General features: G+C 47.9%; 2 protein-coding genes and 1 long non-coding RNA gene across 3 annotated transcripts in view; 2 read left to right on the top strand and 1 right to left on the bottom strand.

Moving 5' to 3' along the window:
* The window catches only part of OGDH (oxoglutarate dehydrogenase), a 481,583-nt gene that overhangs the window by 285,376 nt on the left and 178,041 nt on the right, over positions 1–18,166 (top strand). The gene's annotated exons all lie outside the window — the stretch shown is intronic.
* The window catches only part of LOC129040334 (uncharacterized), a 41,600-nt gene that overhangs the window by 18,370 nt on the left and 5,064 nt on the right, over positions 1–18,166 (top strand). The window lies entirely within an intron of this gene.
* The window catches only part of NPC1L1 (NPC1 like intracellular cholesterol transporter 1), a 28,815-nt gene continuing 13,689 nt past the window's right edge, over positions 3,041–18,166 (bottom strand). Inside the window, exons 11-19 of the mRNA XM_054494729.2 lie at positions 12,572–12,762; positions 12,223–12,347; positions 11,503–11,629; positions 11,276–11,331; positions 7,659–7,809; positions 7,162–7,393; positions 6,543–6,656; positions 6,281–6,443; positions 3,041–4,131 (exon numbers count right to left, since the gene is read on the bottom strand). Of these exons, the coding sequence (XP_054350704.1) occupies positions 3,929–4,131; positions 6,281–6,443; positions 6,543–6,656; positions 7,162–7,393; positions 7,659–7,809; positions 11,276–11,331; positions 11,503–11,629; positions 12,223–12,347; positions 12,572–12,762 (1,362 nt within the window). The 3' untranslated portion in view covers positions 3,041–3,928. The remainder of the gene's footprint in view (positions 4,132–6,280; positions 6,444–6,542; positions 6,657–7,161; positions 7,394–7,658; positions 7,810–11,275; positions 11,332–11,502; positions 11,630–12,222; positions 12,348–12,571; positions 12,763–18,166) is intronic.

Raw genomic sequence — 18,166 nt, 5'->3', positions numbered from 1 at the left:
TCTTGATTTCTGGTAGTGTAAGTTCTCTGACTTTGTTTTTCTTCAAGATTGCCTTCGTGAATTTTCATCTTTTGTGGTTCTATATGAATTTTTGAATCAGCTTATCAGTTTCCACAAAACATTTTCTGGGGTTATGATTGAAATTACAGTGAAACTAGTAGTTAATTTGAAGAGAATTGACATCTCTGTAGTATAGAGCTCTCAATTCATGGTATATTCCTCCATTTCTTTTGACAGTTAATTTCTCTCAATATTATACAAATTAAATTACAAAGTTGTTATTTTTCATAGTTTTCTTGACCACCTTTTGTTAGAGTAATTCCAATAGTTTATATATAGATTCTTTTGGATCTTTAAAAAAATTTTTTTTTGTAGAGGTGGGGTCTTGCTATGTCTTGAACTCCTGGCCTCAACTGATCCTCCTGCCTTGGCCTCAGAAATTGCTGGGGTTACAGGCATGAGCCACTGCACCCAGCCTGAATCTTTTTTATACACATTTATGTCATCTGTGAATGATGTCAATTTTATTTATTTCTAATCCTTATAAACTTAGTTTCTTTTTCTTGCCTTATTACAATGGCTAAGACCTCCAGTACAATGTTGGGTAAAAGTGGGCAACTTTGTCTCATTCCCAATCTCAGGGGAAAGGGTTTCAATGTTTGACTATTAAGTATAAAATTTGTTCAACCATATGTTATTTTATATGTGTGTGTGTGTGTGTGTGTGTATATATATATATATAATAATGTTATAGAGTTGAACAAATACTACAGATACGACTGGCATGGTGGCTCATACCTGTAATTCCAGCTACTTGGGAGGCTGAGGTAGGAGGATCCCTTGAGGCCAAGTATTCAAGACCAGCCTGGGCAACAAAGTGAGAACCCCATCTCTTAAACAGACAAAAATAAATACTAGAGATAAAAAGGGATATTTTTATAGTCATTTCAAACTATAAAAGTCTCAATTTATCAAGAAGGTTAAAACACCCTAAACTTGTATGCATCATACACACACACACACACACACACACACACACACACACACATGGCTAAGATTTATTTTAGCTAGAATGTCTATTGTTTCTAATGGGAGGGTTAGCCACATAACCCAGACCTCCCCCCCTGCACTCCTTCCTCTCTTTGTATATATATATATATATATATATATTTTTTTTTTTTTTTTTTTTTTTTTTGAGACAGAGGCTCACTCTTTCACTCAGGCTGGAGTACAGTGGTGCCATCATAGCTCACTGCAGCCTCAAACTCGAGCTCAAGCAATCCTCCCACCTCAGCCTTCCAAGTAGCTAGCCTGGCTAACTTTTAAACTTTTTGCAGAGACAGTATCTTGCTATGTTGCCTAGGCTGGTCTTGAACTCCTGGCCTCAAGCAATTCTCCTGCCTCAGCCTCCCAAAGTGCTGGCATTACAGGCATGAGCCACTGTACCTGGACTCTCTTTGTATATTCTTTTTTTTTTTAAACATAAACTCAAGATTTTATTGTCTTCATAATAAAACAAAAGATGACACTTAGAACTGGATCACTTGGCCCTTGCTCTTCTTACCTCCTCCCAGTTCAAAATACTTGTATCTCTTAATAGCCAGCATTTTCTTAGATCTGCAGTTGGGCTCCACGCACTCAAAACTTAGCACAATCTTCTTTGTAGTTTTAGCCTTTTTCTGGAAAATTGGCTTAGTCTCCCCACCATAGCCCCTCTGCTTCCTGTCATAATATGGCTTTCCCTAGGCATACAGGGAAATGTGTCCTGTGTCACTCTGTGGGGCTGGTGCTTCCCACACTTCTTACAGAAAGTCCAGTGGGTTTTAAGAGTGTTCACCATGTTTGCGGGAGCGCTATTGGCACTCTTTGTGTTTTCTTGATTTTATTTGCTGTTAAATATGTTGCAACTATTTTTCTGAGCTCATATGTGTCTTTCAACTTTCTTTAATTTTTTGTTTGTGTGTTTTCAGATGTTTTCCATTATTATATGGTCATACCTTAGTGTTTACCTTTATGGCTTCTGGACTTTGTGCTTAGGAAACTTTTCCCCCTCCAAGATTATAACATACTCTTCTGTGTTTCCTTCTGATAGTTGTATAGTTTCATTTTTGTGTTTAGTTATTTAATCTGTCTGTACTTTTATTTTGTGTATTGTGTGAGGTATAGATATAACTTTATTTTGATCAAAATAATTTGCTCACTACTCTCCCACCGTTTACTGAAGGATCTACCCTTTCCTCTGATTTGAAATGTCTGCTGTCAAAAGCTATTTTGTTCCTCAGATCTATCTGTTTATTCTGCACCTGTGGAGTTTTTAACAGGGTGACTCGTGCGATTTCTCCTCGGCCTCTATTCCCTTGTAGCCGTCCCTTCACCAGACCTCCTGTCCATCATGGTCAGCCAGCAACCCTCCCAAAGGTGGGCTAATGATGCTGGCACATGGGGCTCTTATGAGGACCCAAAAGTAGATAGTAGGCTCCAGAAACGCCAGCTCCTTTCCACCCCTTTTTGCTTGTCTTCCCTTTACATGCCGACAGTCCCTCTGAGCCTCAAAGCAACAGCAGCCCCTCAGCCAAACAAGGGCTGGACCCAGCATGGGGCAGAAAGAGTCGAGGGGATCTGGAATGTTCCTTGACATTTCCACCCACTGCCCTGGCCTGGGGCCCTCCTGGGAGCTGGTCGTTTGTCCGGTGGGTTCTTCCCTCCCTGAATGCACCGTGGTTCTCCTGTAGCTCCTCCAGGTGTTTTCTACTTCACATACTTCACAGGCTGTTCCAGAATAGGAGGGGCTGCACATCCTCCTCCTGACTGACTCTCAGGCTCTGTGCCCTCCCAGTTTGAAGGGAAATTACTCCCACTCCTCAGAGGAGCGCACAACGGCCTGGCTACTTTCTTGAAAACAGGGAGGGGAAATAGAACAAAACACACACTAGTATCTCCACAAATCACTCTCCCACACATGTATTATTTGTGTCATTCACAAAAATTATCTTAAACTGAGAGGAAGCCAGGGTAGGACATGTGACATAAAACACCATTTCTGCCAACAAATGTTTATTAAACACCTATGTGCACAGCACAGAGCCAGGATCTTCATCTCCACTGCAGTTCATGCTTCTGGAGAGCTGTCCAAAAGCTTGGGTTGGGCTGGTTTGAGGCCTGGGATCCAGGCCCGAGGTGAAGATGGGAGGACCAGCCCAGCCCCAAGAGCTCCCAGCCTTCAGACTCCTGGGTGGCCTTGACTGGCAGCAACAACCTTAATAAGAATTGGAGCTAGAGACCAAACCCAACACCATTTTCCAGAAGGGGCTAATCCATGACCAAGGTGCTTATGAGAACATCCTTCCTGGGCCCTTCTCTTGCCAGAAAAGGCCGTGGATGGCAGACCTGCAGGTGCGCCCTGGAGGGAGTGGCTGCCGACTGGCCTCCCACAGCGTTGGCTCTTGGCCTGAGCCTTTGCCTCTCCCTGGCCTCCCGTGATATCACACCCAGGGTAGTGGTCACTGTCTGTGTTCTCAGGGACACTGCTACGTGTTAAAGACTTACTGACACAGAATTAAGACTTTTGAGAGAGGAACTGAGAAGGGAAAAGTTGGAAGAGAAGTGGGCTTCTAGGAAAGTGAGTGAGTGTGGGACAAACATGGAGTGTGTCTGTTCCTGCCAACTTCCAGACCCAGGCCCAGAAGGAGGAGGCACTGCCCAAGGCCTAGGTGACTTGGAAACTGGGGACCCACTATGGGAGCAGAGGAGCCATCAGTGGTGCTGCCTGGATACCTCAAGAGCAGGCCATCCTCCAGTGACAGGCAGTCTCATGGGAACGGCCTCCCCTAGGATTTGAGGAGGGTGTGCGTCAAGGGGCAGTCACAAGGAAGACCCCCATAACCCTTTGGTTCAGGGCCATAGAGCCTAGACAGGGCCTCTGGCTGTATCAGAACTGCCGCCCATCGTTGGGCAAGAAGTTGCTGATGGCACCAGCACCTTTGATAGAACCTTCAAAGCTGTGGTTGACATAGATGTTGTCAGCTGTGGAGACTCGGGAGGGGTGATTTGGGCAGGAGGCCACTATGACTGCTGCCGCCGCCTCCTCAGCCCGCTTCTGCTCCAGTGCCAGAGCCGGGTTGACGTCAGGCCCTGCAGAGAGACAGAGAACCACAGTCAGGGAGGTGGGCAGGGGACACAGGTGAGAAGCTATTCCTGGTTCTGTACAACAAACCCAGGGCAAGAAGGGTCCCAGGGGGGATCTGTGCCATGTGCCTTCCAGGGTCACTATGTTCGCAGCCCAAGCTTCAGGGATGTCCTGGTCCCTCCATCCCCCAAGCATTTTGGGAACCTCCAAGGAACAGCCACCACCTGCAGCTCCAAGGCCCTGGATATCCCTCGTCCAAGCACACCCCACGACTGCTCCTCCTTGCCCCTCTCTTATGTCTCACCCACCACCCCCAGCACACACACTCTACTCCTTCCAAGAGGGTCAGGGAGTCCCCACAAGAGACATGGTTAGGAACCATGGAGCTGTGTGGGCTCCAACCCCTGCTACCTCTGACCAAGTCTGTAACCTGGGGCAGTTGTCTCAGTTCCCTCATCTGTAAAATGGGAAGGATAATAATACCTGCCTTGGGGGTAGTAAGAGAATTACAGACACATATGTTGATGCACAAACACACCCCTCTATGAATGTCCTCTAATAATATTATTACCATCTGGTGGGGGGTAAAATTGAACTCCTCCCAGCTTGCCCACCCTGAGAGCCAGAAACACCTTCATCCTGGGAGGCTCAATTTGAGCCTCCATGCACCTCAGCCTCCCAAAGTGCTAGGATTACAAACATGAGCCACCACTCCTGGCCAGCATTTCAAAATATTAATGAGACCGGGTGCGGTGGCCCACACCTGTAATCCCCGCACTTTGGGAGGCCAAGGCAGATGGATCACCTGAGGTCAGGAGTTTGACACCAGCCTGACCAACATGGTGAAACCTGTCTCTAATAAAAATACAAAAATTAGCCAGGCATGGTGGCGTGCACCGATATCCCAGCTACTCAGGAGGCTGAGACAGGAGAATCGCTTGAACCCAGGAGGCAGAGGTTGCAGTGAGCTGAGATCACGCCACTGCACTCCAGCCTGGGCAACAGAGCGAGACTCTGTCTAAAAATAATAAAAATAAAAATAATAAAAATAATTTAAAAATTAATGATAGGGCTGGGCACAGTGGCTCACGCCTGTAATCCCAGCACTTTGGGAGGCCTTGGCGGTCGGATCACCTGAGGTCAGGAGTTCCAGACCAGCCTGTCCAACATGGTGGAACCCCGCCTCTACTAAAAATAAAAAATAAATAAATGAATTAGCCAGGCGTGGTGGTGCGCACCTGTAATCCCAGCTACTTGGGAGGCTAAAGCAGGAGAATGGCTTGAACTTGGGAGGCAGAGGTTGCAGGGAGCTGAGATCATACCACTGCACGCCAGCCTGGGCAACAGAGTGAGACTCCATCTCAAAAAATAAAAATAAAATAATGTAAAGTAAAATAAAATAAATAATAAATTTAAATTAAAATAAAAGCCAAGCGCAGTGGCTCACACCTGTAATCCTAGCACTGTGGAAGGCCATGGTGGATCACTTGAGCTCAGGAGTTTGAGACCAGCCTGGACAACATAGGGAGACCCCATTGCTACAAAAAATAAAAAATTAGCTGGGCATGGTGGTGTGAACCTGTGGTCCCAGCTACTCAGGAGGCTGAGGTGGGTGGATCACTTGAGCCTGGGAAGTCAAGGCTGCAGTGAGCTGTGATCATGCTACTGCATTCCAGCCTGGGTGTCAGAGCAACACCTTGTCTCCAAAAAATATTAATAGTAATAATAGAATGGAACCAGCAATATCAGAATGCTTCACATGTATAAAGGAAGTATTAATATTATTTAGTGAAGCATTTGTTTTAGGCAGGCATGTCTATGTGTGCCCGTGCGTGTCACCTCTCTGTGTAAAATATATTTCTTGCTGAAGGGCATGCTTCAAAGTCAAACAGCAGTGCAGTGAAGATCCACAGTGTACAGGGCCACAGAAACATTGTTTGAGACATACATCGCTGACAAAAAAAGATGTTCACAGCACATTAAATGAACAATAGTAGCTTCCAAGACTAGAATTGCCACATGGTCATAGTCCTAGCTTCTGACATCTGCCAATGGCTTGTGTGCACTTCCTGAGCTTTCATGGTGAGCATGCACTGTTACTGTTGACGTCATCATAATCATGACAGCCTGGTAGGAACAGGCCTGGGCACTCACCCACGTAGCTGAGGATGACGGGCAGGAAGACCAAGCCGTGCAGCAGGCCCAGCAGAGTGATCAGGAGGTTGAGGCGAAAGAAGAAGATCTGAATGAGCTGGGCCTTGGCGAGGCCCAGGACAAGGATGCCAGGCAGGTTGGTCATGGCCACACCTGCAAACACCTGGGGGGGTCAGAGCCAGGTGTCAGGCAGGGCACAGGGCATCAAGCAGGGCACAGGGTGTCGAGTGGGGCACAGGGTGGCCCACTTCTCCCCACTCACCGCACTTCCCATAGAGATGGTGGCCTCTTTGGCCCTCTCCAGCCAGGTGGGCTTGGTGCTGATGGCAAAGGAGCGGGTAATGTGGGACACGAACTCCACAGACATGCCCACTGCCTATGGGCAGAGAGGGGGCATAAGCCAAGAAAGGCAGATGTGGGGAAGGAATTGGGGAGATGAGGCCTCCACCAGGACCAGTGTGGGGCAGGCATCTAGATTCTAGACAGAACTGGGAGTATTTGGCCGGGTGCAGTGGCTCATGCCTATAATCCCAACACTTTGGGAGGCCAAAGTGAGAGAATCACTTGAGCCCAGTAGTTTGAGACCAGCCTGGGCAACAAAGTGAGACCCTGTCTCTACAACAAAAATTAAAATATTAGCTGGACGCAGTGGCACGTGCCTGTAGTCCTAGCTACTTTGGAGGCTGAGGTAGGAGGATCGCTTGAGCCCAAGGGTTCGAGGCTATAGTGAGCTGTGATCATGTCACTGCACTCAAGCCTGAGCAACAGAGCAAGACCCTGCCTCTAAAAAAAGAAAAGAAAAAGAACTAGGAGTATTCTATGAGGCTGGATCCCCAACCACCCCTCTAGGGGCCCCCTGGTGCCTGTGTCTGCTGGGTTACCGAGACCAGGTTGATGAGGGACACAGCATTGTAACTGATGCCCCACAGGGCCATGAAGCCGATGGTGTCCACGAGGATCATGACAATGGAGAGCAGGTTGAGGAGGCCGGAGCGCAGGTCCAGGCCCAGCAGGAGGCAGGAGACAGCGAAGGTGGGCACAAGGCAGAGGCTGAGCATGAAGAGCCCCTCAGGGAGGATGGTCAGGTACTGCTCATAAAACACATTGGTGATCCTGCCAGAGTGCAGAGCATGGTCACAAGCTCAGGCCTCTGGGGCCCTCAAGGTGGGTGGGATACCCCACTTCAGAAGGAGAATGCTGAGGGTCAGGCAGGCTTATACTGGGGTGCAAACCAGCCTAAGAAATAGGCCCAAGGCTGCAGCCAGAGCCTTCTGACCTAAAACTGGTCCTCATCTCATGCAACTCCTTGCAAGCCCTCCAGCCTAACCTCCAGCAACCATCCCCCACCTCCCTCCAGCCCAGCCACTCAGGTCCTCACGTGTAGGGGAAGACCTCAAAAGCCGGGTCTGTCCCAGGCACTTTCCGCAGGTCAGCAGTGATGTTGGCTGCCAGCTCTCGAGCTGCCCGCAGAGCTTTTGTGTAATCCTGTGAGTTTTTCAGGGGCTTGTGATATGCCATGAACCTGGAGGCTGGACAGCCATGGCACACAGAAGATGGAAGAGCAAAGGTCAGAGCCCTTTCCAGGACACCTTCAGAACACCGCAGACGCAGTGGCACAGGCATGTGATCAAGCCGGGTTCAGGGCTCTGCAACTACCATTTGAAATTCTTAGTAAATTTTGTGCAAGAGGCCCATATTTTTGTTTTGCACCAGCCCTGCAAACTCCATAGCTGGCCCCACTGCTGTGGGAAACCCAGGCCTGACCTTTGAAGAGTGAAGCCTACAGAGATCTCCCTAGTGAATCGAGATTCTTCTCTGTATGGTTTCAAGATATGCACTGGATTTTTAAAATTAACTTAATTGGTTTTTAATTTGCGTATTCCTATAGGAAAGGACTAGAAAGGAAGACAGAAAAATGAGAACGGTTGGATTATTAGAGCTGTGGCTTAGGGCTCCTGCCAGATAAAGGTTATTTCTTAATGACTTTTAAGAAATTAAGGTTATTGGCCGGGTGTGGTGGCTCACGCCTGTAATCCCAGCACTTTGGGAGGCTACGGCAGGCTGATCACCTGAGGTCAGGAGTTCAAGACCAGCCTGCCCAACATGGTGAAACCCTGTCTCTACTAAAAATGCAAAAATTAGCCAGGCGTTGTGGCACACCCCTGTAATCCCAGCTACTTGGGGGGCTGAGGCGGGAGAATTCTTGAACCCAGGAGGCAGATGCTGCAGTGAGCCAAGATCATGCTGCAGCACTCCAGCTGGGCAACAGAGCAAGACCTCATCTCAAAAAAAAAAAAAAAAAAAGAAGAAGAAATTAAGGTTATTAAGACCTTTATACAATAAAGGGTTTTTTGTTCTTGTTTTTGTTTTTGTTTTCGAGACAGAGTCTCACTCTGTCACCGCAGCTGGAGTGCAGTGGTGCGATCTTGGCTCACTGCAACTTCTGCTTCCCGGGTTCAAGTGATTGTCCTGCCTCAACCTCCCGAGTAGCTGGGATTACAGGTGCATGCCACCATGCCTGGCTAATTCTTGTATTTTTAGTAGAGACAGGGTTTTACCATGTTGGCCATGCTGGTCTCAAACTCCTGACCTCAAGTGATTCGCCGGCCTCCGTCTCCCAAACTGCTGGGATTACAGGTGTGAGCCACCGTGCCTGGCCCAAAAAGGTTATTTCTTGGCGACACTCTGCCTCTATTAATAATACAAAAATTAGCTGGGCATAGTGGCACGTGCCTGTAATCCCAGCTACTAGGGAGGCTGAGGCAGGAGAATTACTTGAATCCAGGAGGTAGAGGTTGCAGTAAGCCGAGATTGTGCCACTGTACTCCAGCCTGGGTGACAGAATGCAACTGTGTCTCAAAAAAAAGTTATTTATTTATTGTGTACAGTGAGCATGTGTATCTGAAAAAGAAACAATAGTGCTACATAGGTGTGGAGAAAAAAGAAGAAAAATGTTCTTGGATACATACAATCTCAGAGCAGGGGAGGTGCCTGGAGAACTTCCCACCAGGCCTCTGACCACCTGGAGGGTAGTTCACACACAAATGCCCACCCCAGCCCAGCAATCCCGGGTCTGCAAAGTCTTGGGTGAGGGCAGAGAACTTGCATTTCTTTTTTTCTTCTTTCTTTTCTTTCTTTCTTTTTCTTTTTCTTTCTTTCTTTCTTTCTTTCTTTCTTTCTTTCTTTCTTTCTTTCTTTCTTTCTTCCTTCCTTCTTTCTTTCTTTCTCTTTCTCTTTCTTTCTCTCTCTTTCTCCCTTTCTTTCTTTTCTTTTCTTTTCTTTTCTTTTCTTTTCTTTTCTTTTCTTTCAATATCTGGCTTTTTTGCCCAGGCTGGTCTCAGACAGACTAGACTCCTGGGCTCAAGTGATCCTCCCACCTTGGCCTCCCAACGTACTGGGATTATAGGCGTGAGCTGCAGCACCTGGCTGGAACTTCATTTTGGACAATTTCCAGGTTATGCTAATGCTGCTGGCTGGGGGACCTCACTTTTGGGAAGCACTGCTCTAGACTAACCTAGTGTACGCACGAGAAGACAAAGGTCAGAGATGGTGCAGACTTGCCCCCGGTTATGGGGGCTTGGCTCTACTGTGTGCTCCTTCCAGGCCCTGCTCCTCGTTCCCTGACTGACACACCCACTCCCATCTGTCCACACCAGCCCCACCACACTGGCCTCACAGAGCCTGTTGTGCTCAGGGACTAGGGCCGGGCAGGGTGCATTGCCCTTCTGGGAACATGGGAACTTCATAGCTGGAAGGGTGGGGTGAGTGAACTTGAGGCAGCTTTCAGCCAGCAGTTCAAACTATGAATTATTTCAGTACAAAGAGATCATCCTTCAAAAGCTCCCCCACCCACCGACGACCCCCATGTCCGTCTCCAGCACAAGCTCCCTTAGGGCCCCTACACCAAGCATGTCTGCACAGAGCTATGGCCAGCTCCTTTATACAGATGGCTGTCTCGTTCTGCCATCTGCTGTATGAGCTGACAGCATGTTGTGGGTCCTTTTCCTGTCAGTCCAACTGCATCTCTCTTGTTACTTTTTTCTTTTTTTTTTTGGAGAGAGGGTCTCACTTTGTTGCCCAGGCTGGAGTGCAGTGTTGCGATCACAGTTCACTGCAGCCTCAACCTCCCAGACTCAGGAATTCCTCCCGCCCAGCCTCCTGAATAGCTGGAACTACAGGCACATGCCACCACACCCGGGCAATTTTTTAAATTTTACTTTGTAGAGGAGGCCAGGCACAGTGGCTCATGCCTGTAATACTAGCACTTTGGGAGGCCAAGGCAGGCATATCACCTGAGGTCAGGAGTTTGAGACCAGCCTGGCCAACATGGTGCAACTCCGTCTCTGCTGAAAATACAAGAATTACCCAGACATGATAGCATGCTCCTATAGTCCAAGCTACTCAGGAGGCTGAGGCGGGAGAATCGCTTGAACCCGGAAAGTGGAGGTTGCAGTGAGCCAAGATTGCACCACTGCACTCCAGCCTGGGCAACAAAGCGAGACTCCATCTCAAAAAAAAAAAAAGAGGGCCTCCCTAATGTTGCCTGGGCTGGTCTCAAACTCCTGGGTTCAAGAGATCCTCCCGCCTTGGCCTCCTAGAGTGCTAAGATTACAGGCGCCCAGCCTCTTGTTACTTTAAATGACTGCTAGGATTGTGCTGTGCCAAGCATCCTAATTCATTTAGCCAGCTGCCCTTTGGGTGTAATTTGTGCTGGTAAGAAAGGTGCTTAGCCAGGGTGCAGAGAACTCCCAAGTATGGTATCAACTGCTGAATGAATTCCACAAACTTAGCACTGACCATGGGCTTGGGAGTGAGAGAAGGGGTGAAGTCTGAGATGTGGAGTTGGGAAACAAGACCCCTGCTGACAGGGCCAGCGCAGTTAGAACCTCCTGACAAAGGAGGGAGACAACATGTGACAGGCTGTTCCCTAGGGTTTTCAGGGGCCCTCCAGAGCAACCGATTTATGTCCTCCCCTCCAGGCAAGGCCATGCTTACCTAAAACCTGGCCATCTGAAGTCAAGTTCACAGAGGTGCTGTATGCTGCCAGGCCGCTGCAAGAAGGTCAGGGCAAAGGCTTAGCCAGGGACAAAGCTCCTTTCATCTGCCCAGCCCACAGCCACCCCAGAGAGGCCCCTGATAGCCTCCTTCTGCCTCTCTATATTCACCCCCATCCTGGGTCCCACATGTCTGTCCTCCCCAGCAGAAGGCCCTCCCAAGCTTACCCTTTGGGACATTTGATGTTGGGCCGGTCGCTCAGGAACCAGGGAAGATACTTATGGAACTGCTCCACCGAGGGCCTCACAGAGCCCATCGTGATGCTCATGCAGTTCTTTAGGCAGTTCAGAGAGTCTGCAGAGAAAGCAGGGGTCTGGGCAGTGACACCCCAGGGCCAGCAGCTCCTGCTTTGTGCCCCTCCTTCCCCAACAATCCCATCAAAGGTCCCGGGCACTCCAGCCTCAACCAGTCACTTCTAGGGGGATTTGCATTTGTCATTTGTGGGAGAAGTTCTCCTCTTGGCTATAGAAACTGTGGGCACCTACAGGCAGAAGGGGAAAGGAAGTTTGGGGCAGAAAAACAGGCCCCACAAAGGCCTCACCACCTACAAATGCCACTGCTTTGGGCGGCAGGGCCATGTGCTAACCTCAGCAGCTCTCCCCTCCTGACTCCCCACTGCCCTGCCACCCAGGAGCACCACGTGCTCTGAAAGTGGGGGCACAGTACACAGCAGCATACATGTGTGATGCCCACGGGCCAGCACGGTCACCCACACAGGTGCTTCTCACAGAGTGCCTGTCCCTCAGGCCACGTCTGCACCCATGCCCCCGACAGACCCTGCAAGATGCGTGGGAGAGGTTGAGGGAGCCTCTCCAGTCCTCTCCTTTCTGTTGCCTCAGTTTGCCCAAGCTGTGGTGGACAGTGAGCCCCCATGGCCCCACACTCACTGACGGTCGAGGGGCAGAACTTGTCCTTATTGGGGCCAGATATATAAAGGCGGCAGCAGGAGGATGGGGTCAGCCAGTCAATGAAGTCATCCACCCAGGAGGAGGCAGGGATGGCCAGGTAAGACCTAAGGGGCAGGTGGGAGGAAGGGTGAAAAGGCCAGCTGGGCAGGGTGGTGGGTCCTTCTCGTGGCCCAACCCCCACGCAGTCCTCCCCAGGCATACAGCAGCAGGGCAGCAGGGCAGCAGGGCAGCAGGACAGGGATAGAACAGGCAGGAAGAGGGGACTGGAGAGGACTGGGGGGACTCAAACAGGGAGTAGGCCGGGATTTGGGGTGGGCCAGGAACTCACTGCTCAGGGAACTCTGTGGCATACTGGATCTTCTGGGTGAAGGAGAAGTTGTTGCAGCCTGCACTGGAGCAGATGGCATTCATCCCAGCCTCGCTGGAGAAGTTGTAGCCCGAGGTGGTAACAAAGTACACCGGGGCCCCCACCTCGAAGTAGCGGTTCAGAAAGAGGAAATAGTCAAGCAGGTATGAGTCCTAGGAGTGGAGGAGGGTCAGTGAGCTTTGGTTCGCTATGCACACCCCTAAAGGGCTCACTCCAGCTCACACTCTTGAAGGTACACACAGAGGTACATGCTAAAAGGCACATGCTCAGAGGTCCATGATCAGAGGAACACACAGAGGAACATGTTCAGAGGTACACATGCAGTTACACACTCAAAGGGATGTGCTCAGTGGGACACTCAGAGATATACACGCAGATACATGCTTAGAGGTACACAGAGGTACATGCACACAAGAACACAAAATATACACAGAGATGTACATACTCAGAGGTCACACACAAGGTACATATAGAGAAGGACATGCACAGACACACACACTCAGGGGTACCTTCAAGATGTATGTGCACTGTACAGTTACACCGGAACAGTTTTCAGTGCACCCACAGATGAACATACTCCAGGGTTCACAGAATAGGTACAATCACAGGTGCAAACAGAAGTACACTTATGCAGGTACAAGCACAGAGCAACACCTATCACCTCACATGAACACACACTGACACACACAAACATGCACAGACACATAATTGTACCCCTTCCTATCACCCCCAATTTGGCACAGCCACAGTCTAACAAGCTGGCCTGTGACAACGGCCCATATTTGTGTGCACATATAAATGTCAGTGTGTACACCCTCAAAGCCATGCACCAGCCATCCTCTTGGTCTGCTCCCTTCTATAACATAAAGGCTCAGAGTGACATTAGGGAAAATGGCACAGTAGGAAGTGTCAGGAATCTCCCTCCCCACCTAGACAACAATTTGTCTGGTATAACTATTTTGTTTTTGTTTTGTTTTGTTTTGTTTTTGAGACAGAGTCTTCTGGGCTGGAGTGCAGTGGCGTGATCTCTGCTCACTGCAACCTCCGCCTCCTGGGTTCAAGCGATTCTTGTGCCTCAGCCTCCTGAGTAGCTGGGATTACAGGCACGTGCCACCGCTTCCAGCTGATTTTTGTATTTTTAAGAGAGATGGGGTTTCACCATGTTGGCCAGGCTGGTCTCAAACTCCTGACCTCAAGTGATCCACCCGTCTCGGCCTCCCAAATGGCTGGGATTACAGGCATGAGCCACCATGCTGGACCTAGTGTAACTATTTTGGAACTCTGGAGTCTATTGAGGGCTGGAAGCTTCCAGGATAAGGCTTGGACAGTAAATTGTGGTTAATTTCAGGCAATCTCAGCTTTTAGTACAGTAGCAGCTACCCATTTGCCACTCCCAGCCTCAAGGCATGCAGCTGTGTATGCTTTCCAGAAGCAGCTTGTACACAGCTTGCAGGAGCCAGGTAGGCAAGGACACCATCCACCAAATATCAGCTGGGCATGATGGCTTACACTTGTCATTTCAGAACTTTGGGAGGGCAACCAGGAGGGTCACTTGAGCCCAAGAGTGGGAGACTGATCTGGGCACATAGAGACACCCTGTCCCTACAAAAAAAAAAAATACAAAAGTTAGCTGGGTGTGGTGGCACGTGCCTGTAGTCCTAGCTACTCAGGAGGCTGAGATAGGAGAATCATTTGAGCCTGGAAGTTTGCTGCTGCAGTGAGCTATGATTGCACCACTGCAATCCAGCCTCGGCAAGAGAGCCAGACCCTGTCTCTAATAAATAAATAAATAAATACATTCAAATATCAAGGATCTGAGTTCTGATCATTGATCATTACTTCTGATATTGGTGGTACAGATACACAGGCAGGCAGCCACTATTGCAACTCCCACCACCATTGTTGCAACCACCTCCACATCTTACTAAAGTGACTTCCAGGAGATTTAAAAAGTAAGCACCTATCCCCCACCCCTTCATTTTTCCCTTTTTCTCCTTTTGGGAACCATACATATAAGGACAAGGACATTCAAAAGCAACCATAAATATAGGGATATTTAGACAGACACCACACTGCATAAATGCTCAGAGAAAAATGCAGTCTCAAAAATACCTGAGAAGACATTAACTCTGCGCCTTTGGCTGATCCCCAGCACAGAAACACCAACAGCAATAAATAAAATAAAGCAAGCCCTGGGAAAGAAGGAGAATCTGATCTCCAGAGCTACCACATTATAAGAATCAAATGTCCATTTTTCAACCAAAAACACACCAAGAAAAAGAAAAACACGGCCCATTCAAAGGGAAAATATTAACCAACAGAAACTGTTCCTGGGTAAAACCAGACAGCAGAGTTACTAGACAAAGACTTCAAAACAATTGTCTCAGCCAGGCGCAGTGGCTCATGCCTGTAATCCCAGAACTTCAGAAGGCCAAGGCAGGCAGATCACATGAGGCCAGGAGTTCAAGACCAGCCTGGCTAATATGGTGAAACCCTGTCTCTACTAAAAATACAAAAATTAGCCGAGCATGATGGCAGGCACCTGTAATCCTAGCTACTTGGGAGGCTGAGGCTTAACCCCAGGAGGCAGAGGTTGCAGTGACCCGAGATCACACCACTGCACTCCAGCCTGGGTGACAAAGCAAGACTCTGTCTCAAAAAATAAATAAATAAATAAATAATAAAATAAATGAATAAAACAATTGCCTTAAAGTTGCTCAAAGAGCTAAAAGAAAACAAAATCAAGGAAATAATTTATGAACAAAATGGAAATGTCAATGAGGAGGAAACATAAAAAGGAGCAAAAAAACTCTGGAGCTAAAAAGTACAGTAACTTAAATGAAAAATTCACTAGAGGGATTCAAAAGCAGTCAGAAGAAAGAATTAGCAAACTGAAGATAAGACCATTGAAATTACTGAGTCTGAAGAAGAGAAAGGAAAAAAATAACAAAAGTGAACAGAGCAGAGCCTAAGGGACCTGTGAGACATCATCATCATCAAATAGACCAAAATATGCATTGTAAGAATTCCAGAAGAAAAGAGAAAGGGGAAGCGAGATTATTTGAAAAAATTATGGCCAGAACTCCCCAAATTTGATGAAAGACATGAATATAAACATTCAAGAAACTCAATAAACTCCAGTAGGGTAAACTAAAGAAACCCACACCAAAGGATATTATAATTTTTTTTTTTTTTGAGATGGAGTCTCACTTTGTTGCCAGGCTGGAGTACAGTGGCACGATCTCGGCTCACTGCAACCTCTGCCTCCTGGGTTCAAGTGATTCTCCTGCCTCAGCCTCCCAAGTATCTTGGACTACAAGTGCTCACAACCATGCCCAGCTAACTTTTGTATTTTTAGTAGAGATGGGGTTTCACCACGTTGGCCAGGATGGTCTTGATCTCTTGACCTTGTGATCCACCCACCTTGGCCTCCCAAAGTGCTGGGATTACAGGCGTGAGCCACTGCACCCGGCTGGATATTATAATTTAGCTGTCAAAAACCAAAGACAAGCCAGGCATGGTGGCATATACCTGTAGTCCCAGCTACTCAAGAGGCTGAGGTGGGAGGATTGCTTGAGCCCAGGGTTTCAAGTCCATTCTAGGCAACATAGCAAGACCCTGTCTCTAAAAAATAAAAATAAAAAGTAAAATAAAATAAGTTTTTTAAAAAATAGAAAATATTGAAAAAAAAAGAAGTGACTTGGCATATGCAAAAGATCCTCAAAAAGATTATCAGCATATTTCTCATCAGAAACCTTGAAGCCCAGATGGCAGTGGGTTTGTAAATTGAAAGTGCTGAAGAATGCTGGGCATGGTGGCTCATGCCTGTAATCCCAGCACTTCAGGAGGCTGAGGCAGGTGGATCACCTGAGGTCAGGAGTTTGAGTCCATCTCTACTGAAAATATGAAAATTAGCCAGGCATGGTGGCACACACCTGTAATCCCAGCTACTCAGGAGGATGAAGCAGGAGAATCACTTGAACCTGAGAAGCAGAGGTTGCAGTGAGCTGAGATCACGCCACTGCACTCCAGCCTGGATGAGAGAGTGAGATTCTGTCTCAAAAACAAACAACAAAAAAAACAAGTGCTGAAGAAAAAACAATTGTCAATGAAGAATCCTAATTCCAACAAAACTGTCCCTTAAAAATGAGGGAGAAGGCCAGGCATGGTGGCTCATGCCTGTAATCCCAGCACTTTGGGAGGCTGAGGCAGACAGATTATTTGAGGCCAGGAGTTTGAGACCAGCTTGACTCACATGGTAAGACCCCATCTCTGCTAAAAATACAAAAATTAGCCAGGCGTGGAGGCATGCACCTGTAATCCCAGCTACTTTGGAGGCTGAGGTAGTAGAATCTCTTGAACCTGGGAGGTGGAGGTTGCAGTGAGCCGAGATCACACCATTGCACTCCAGTCTGGGCGACAGAGTGAGACTCCATCTCAAAAAATAAAAAAATAATAATAAATAAAAATAAGGGAGACGCCAGATGAGGTGATTCGTCCTATAATCCCAATACTTTGGGAGGCTGAGACAGGAGGACCACTTGAGCCCAAAAGTTCCAGACCAGCCTGAGTAACATAGTGAGACCCCCATCTCAAAAAAAAGTTTTAATTAAAAAATAAAAATCAGCCAGGCACAGTGGCTCATGCCTGTAATCCCAGCACTTTGAGAGGCCAAGGCAGGTGGATCACCTGAGGTCAGGAGTTCATGACCAGCCTGGCCAACATGGTAAAACTCCGTCTCTATTAAAAATACAAAAATTAGCCTGGCATGGTGGCATGCACCTGTAATCTCAGCTACTCAGGAGGCTGAGGCGGGAGAATCACTTGAACCCAGGAGGCGGAGGTTGCAGTGAGCTGAGATCACGCCATTGTACTCCAGCCTGGGCGACAAGAGTGAAACTCCATCTCAAAATAAATAAAAAATTTTAAAAAATTAAAATGTGGGTGAAATTAAGACACTCTCAGATAAACAAAAGCTGAAGAAGTTCATTATCACTAGACCTTCCCTGAAAGAAATGCTAAAAGGAATCCTGTAGGTTGAAATAAAAAGACATTAGACAGGCTAGGCATGGTGGCTCATGCCTGTAATCCCAGCACTTTGGGAGGCCAAGGCGGGCGGATCACCTGAGGTTGGGAGTTCGAGACCAGCCTGACCAATATGGAGAAACCCCATCTCTACTAAAAATACAAAATTAGCCTGGCATGGTGGCACATGCCTGTAATCCCAGTACTCGGGAGGCTGAGGCAGGAGAATCACTTGAACCCGGGAGGCGGAGTTTGCAGTGAGCTGAGATCACACCATTGCACTCCAGCCTGGGTGGGCAACAAGAGCGAAACGTCTCAAAAAAAAAAAAAAAAAAAAAAAAAAGACATCAGGCAGTAACTCAAAGATGTACGAAGAAATAAAAATCCCTTGGCTAGGCATAGTGGCTTATACCTGTAATCCCAGTACTTCAGGTGGCTGAGGTGGGAGGATCTTTTGAGGCCGGGAGTTTGAGGTTATAGTGAGCTATGATCACACCACTGCATTTCAGCCTGGGCAACAGAGCAAGACTC

This window comes from Pongo pygmaeus, chromosome 6 (genome assembly GCF_028885625.2).
Source record: "Pongo pygmaeus isolate AG05252 chromosome 6, NHGRI_mPonPyg2-v2.0_pri, whole genome shotgun sequence".
NCBI lineage: Eukaryota > Metazoa > Chordata > Mammalia > Primates > Hominidae > Pongo > Pongo pygmaeus.
The sequence above is the reverse complement of the archived record's forward strand: the minus strand, read 5'-3'. Positions and strand labels throughout refer to the sequence as shown.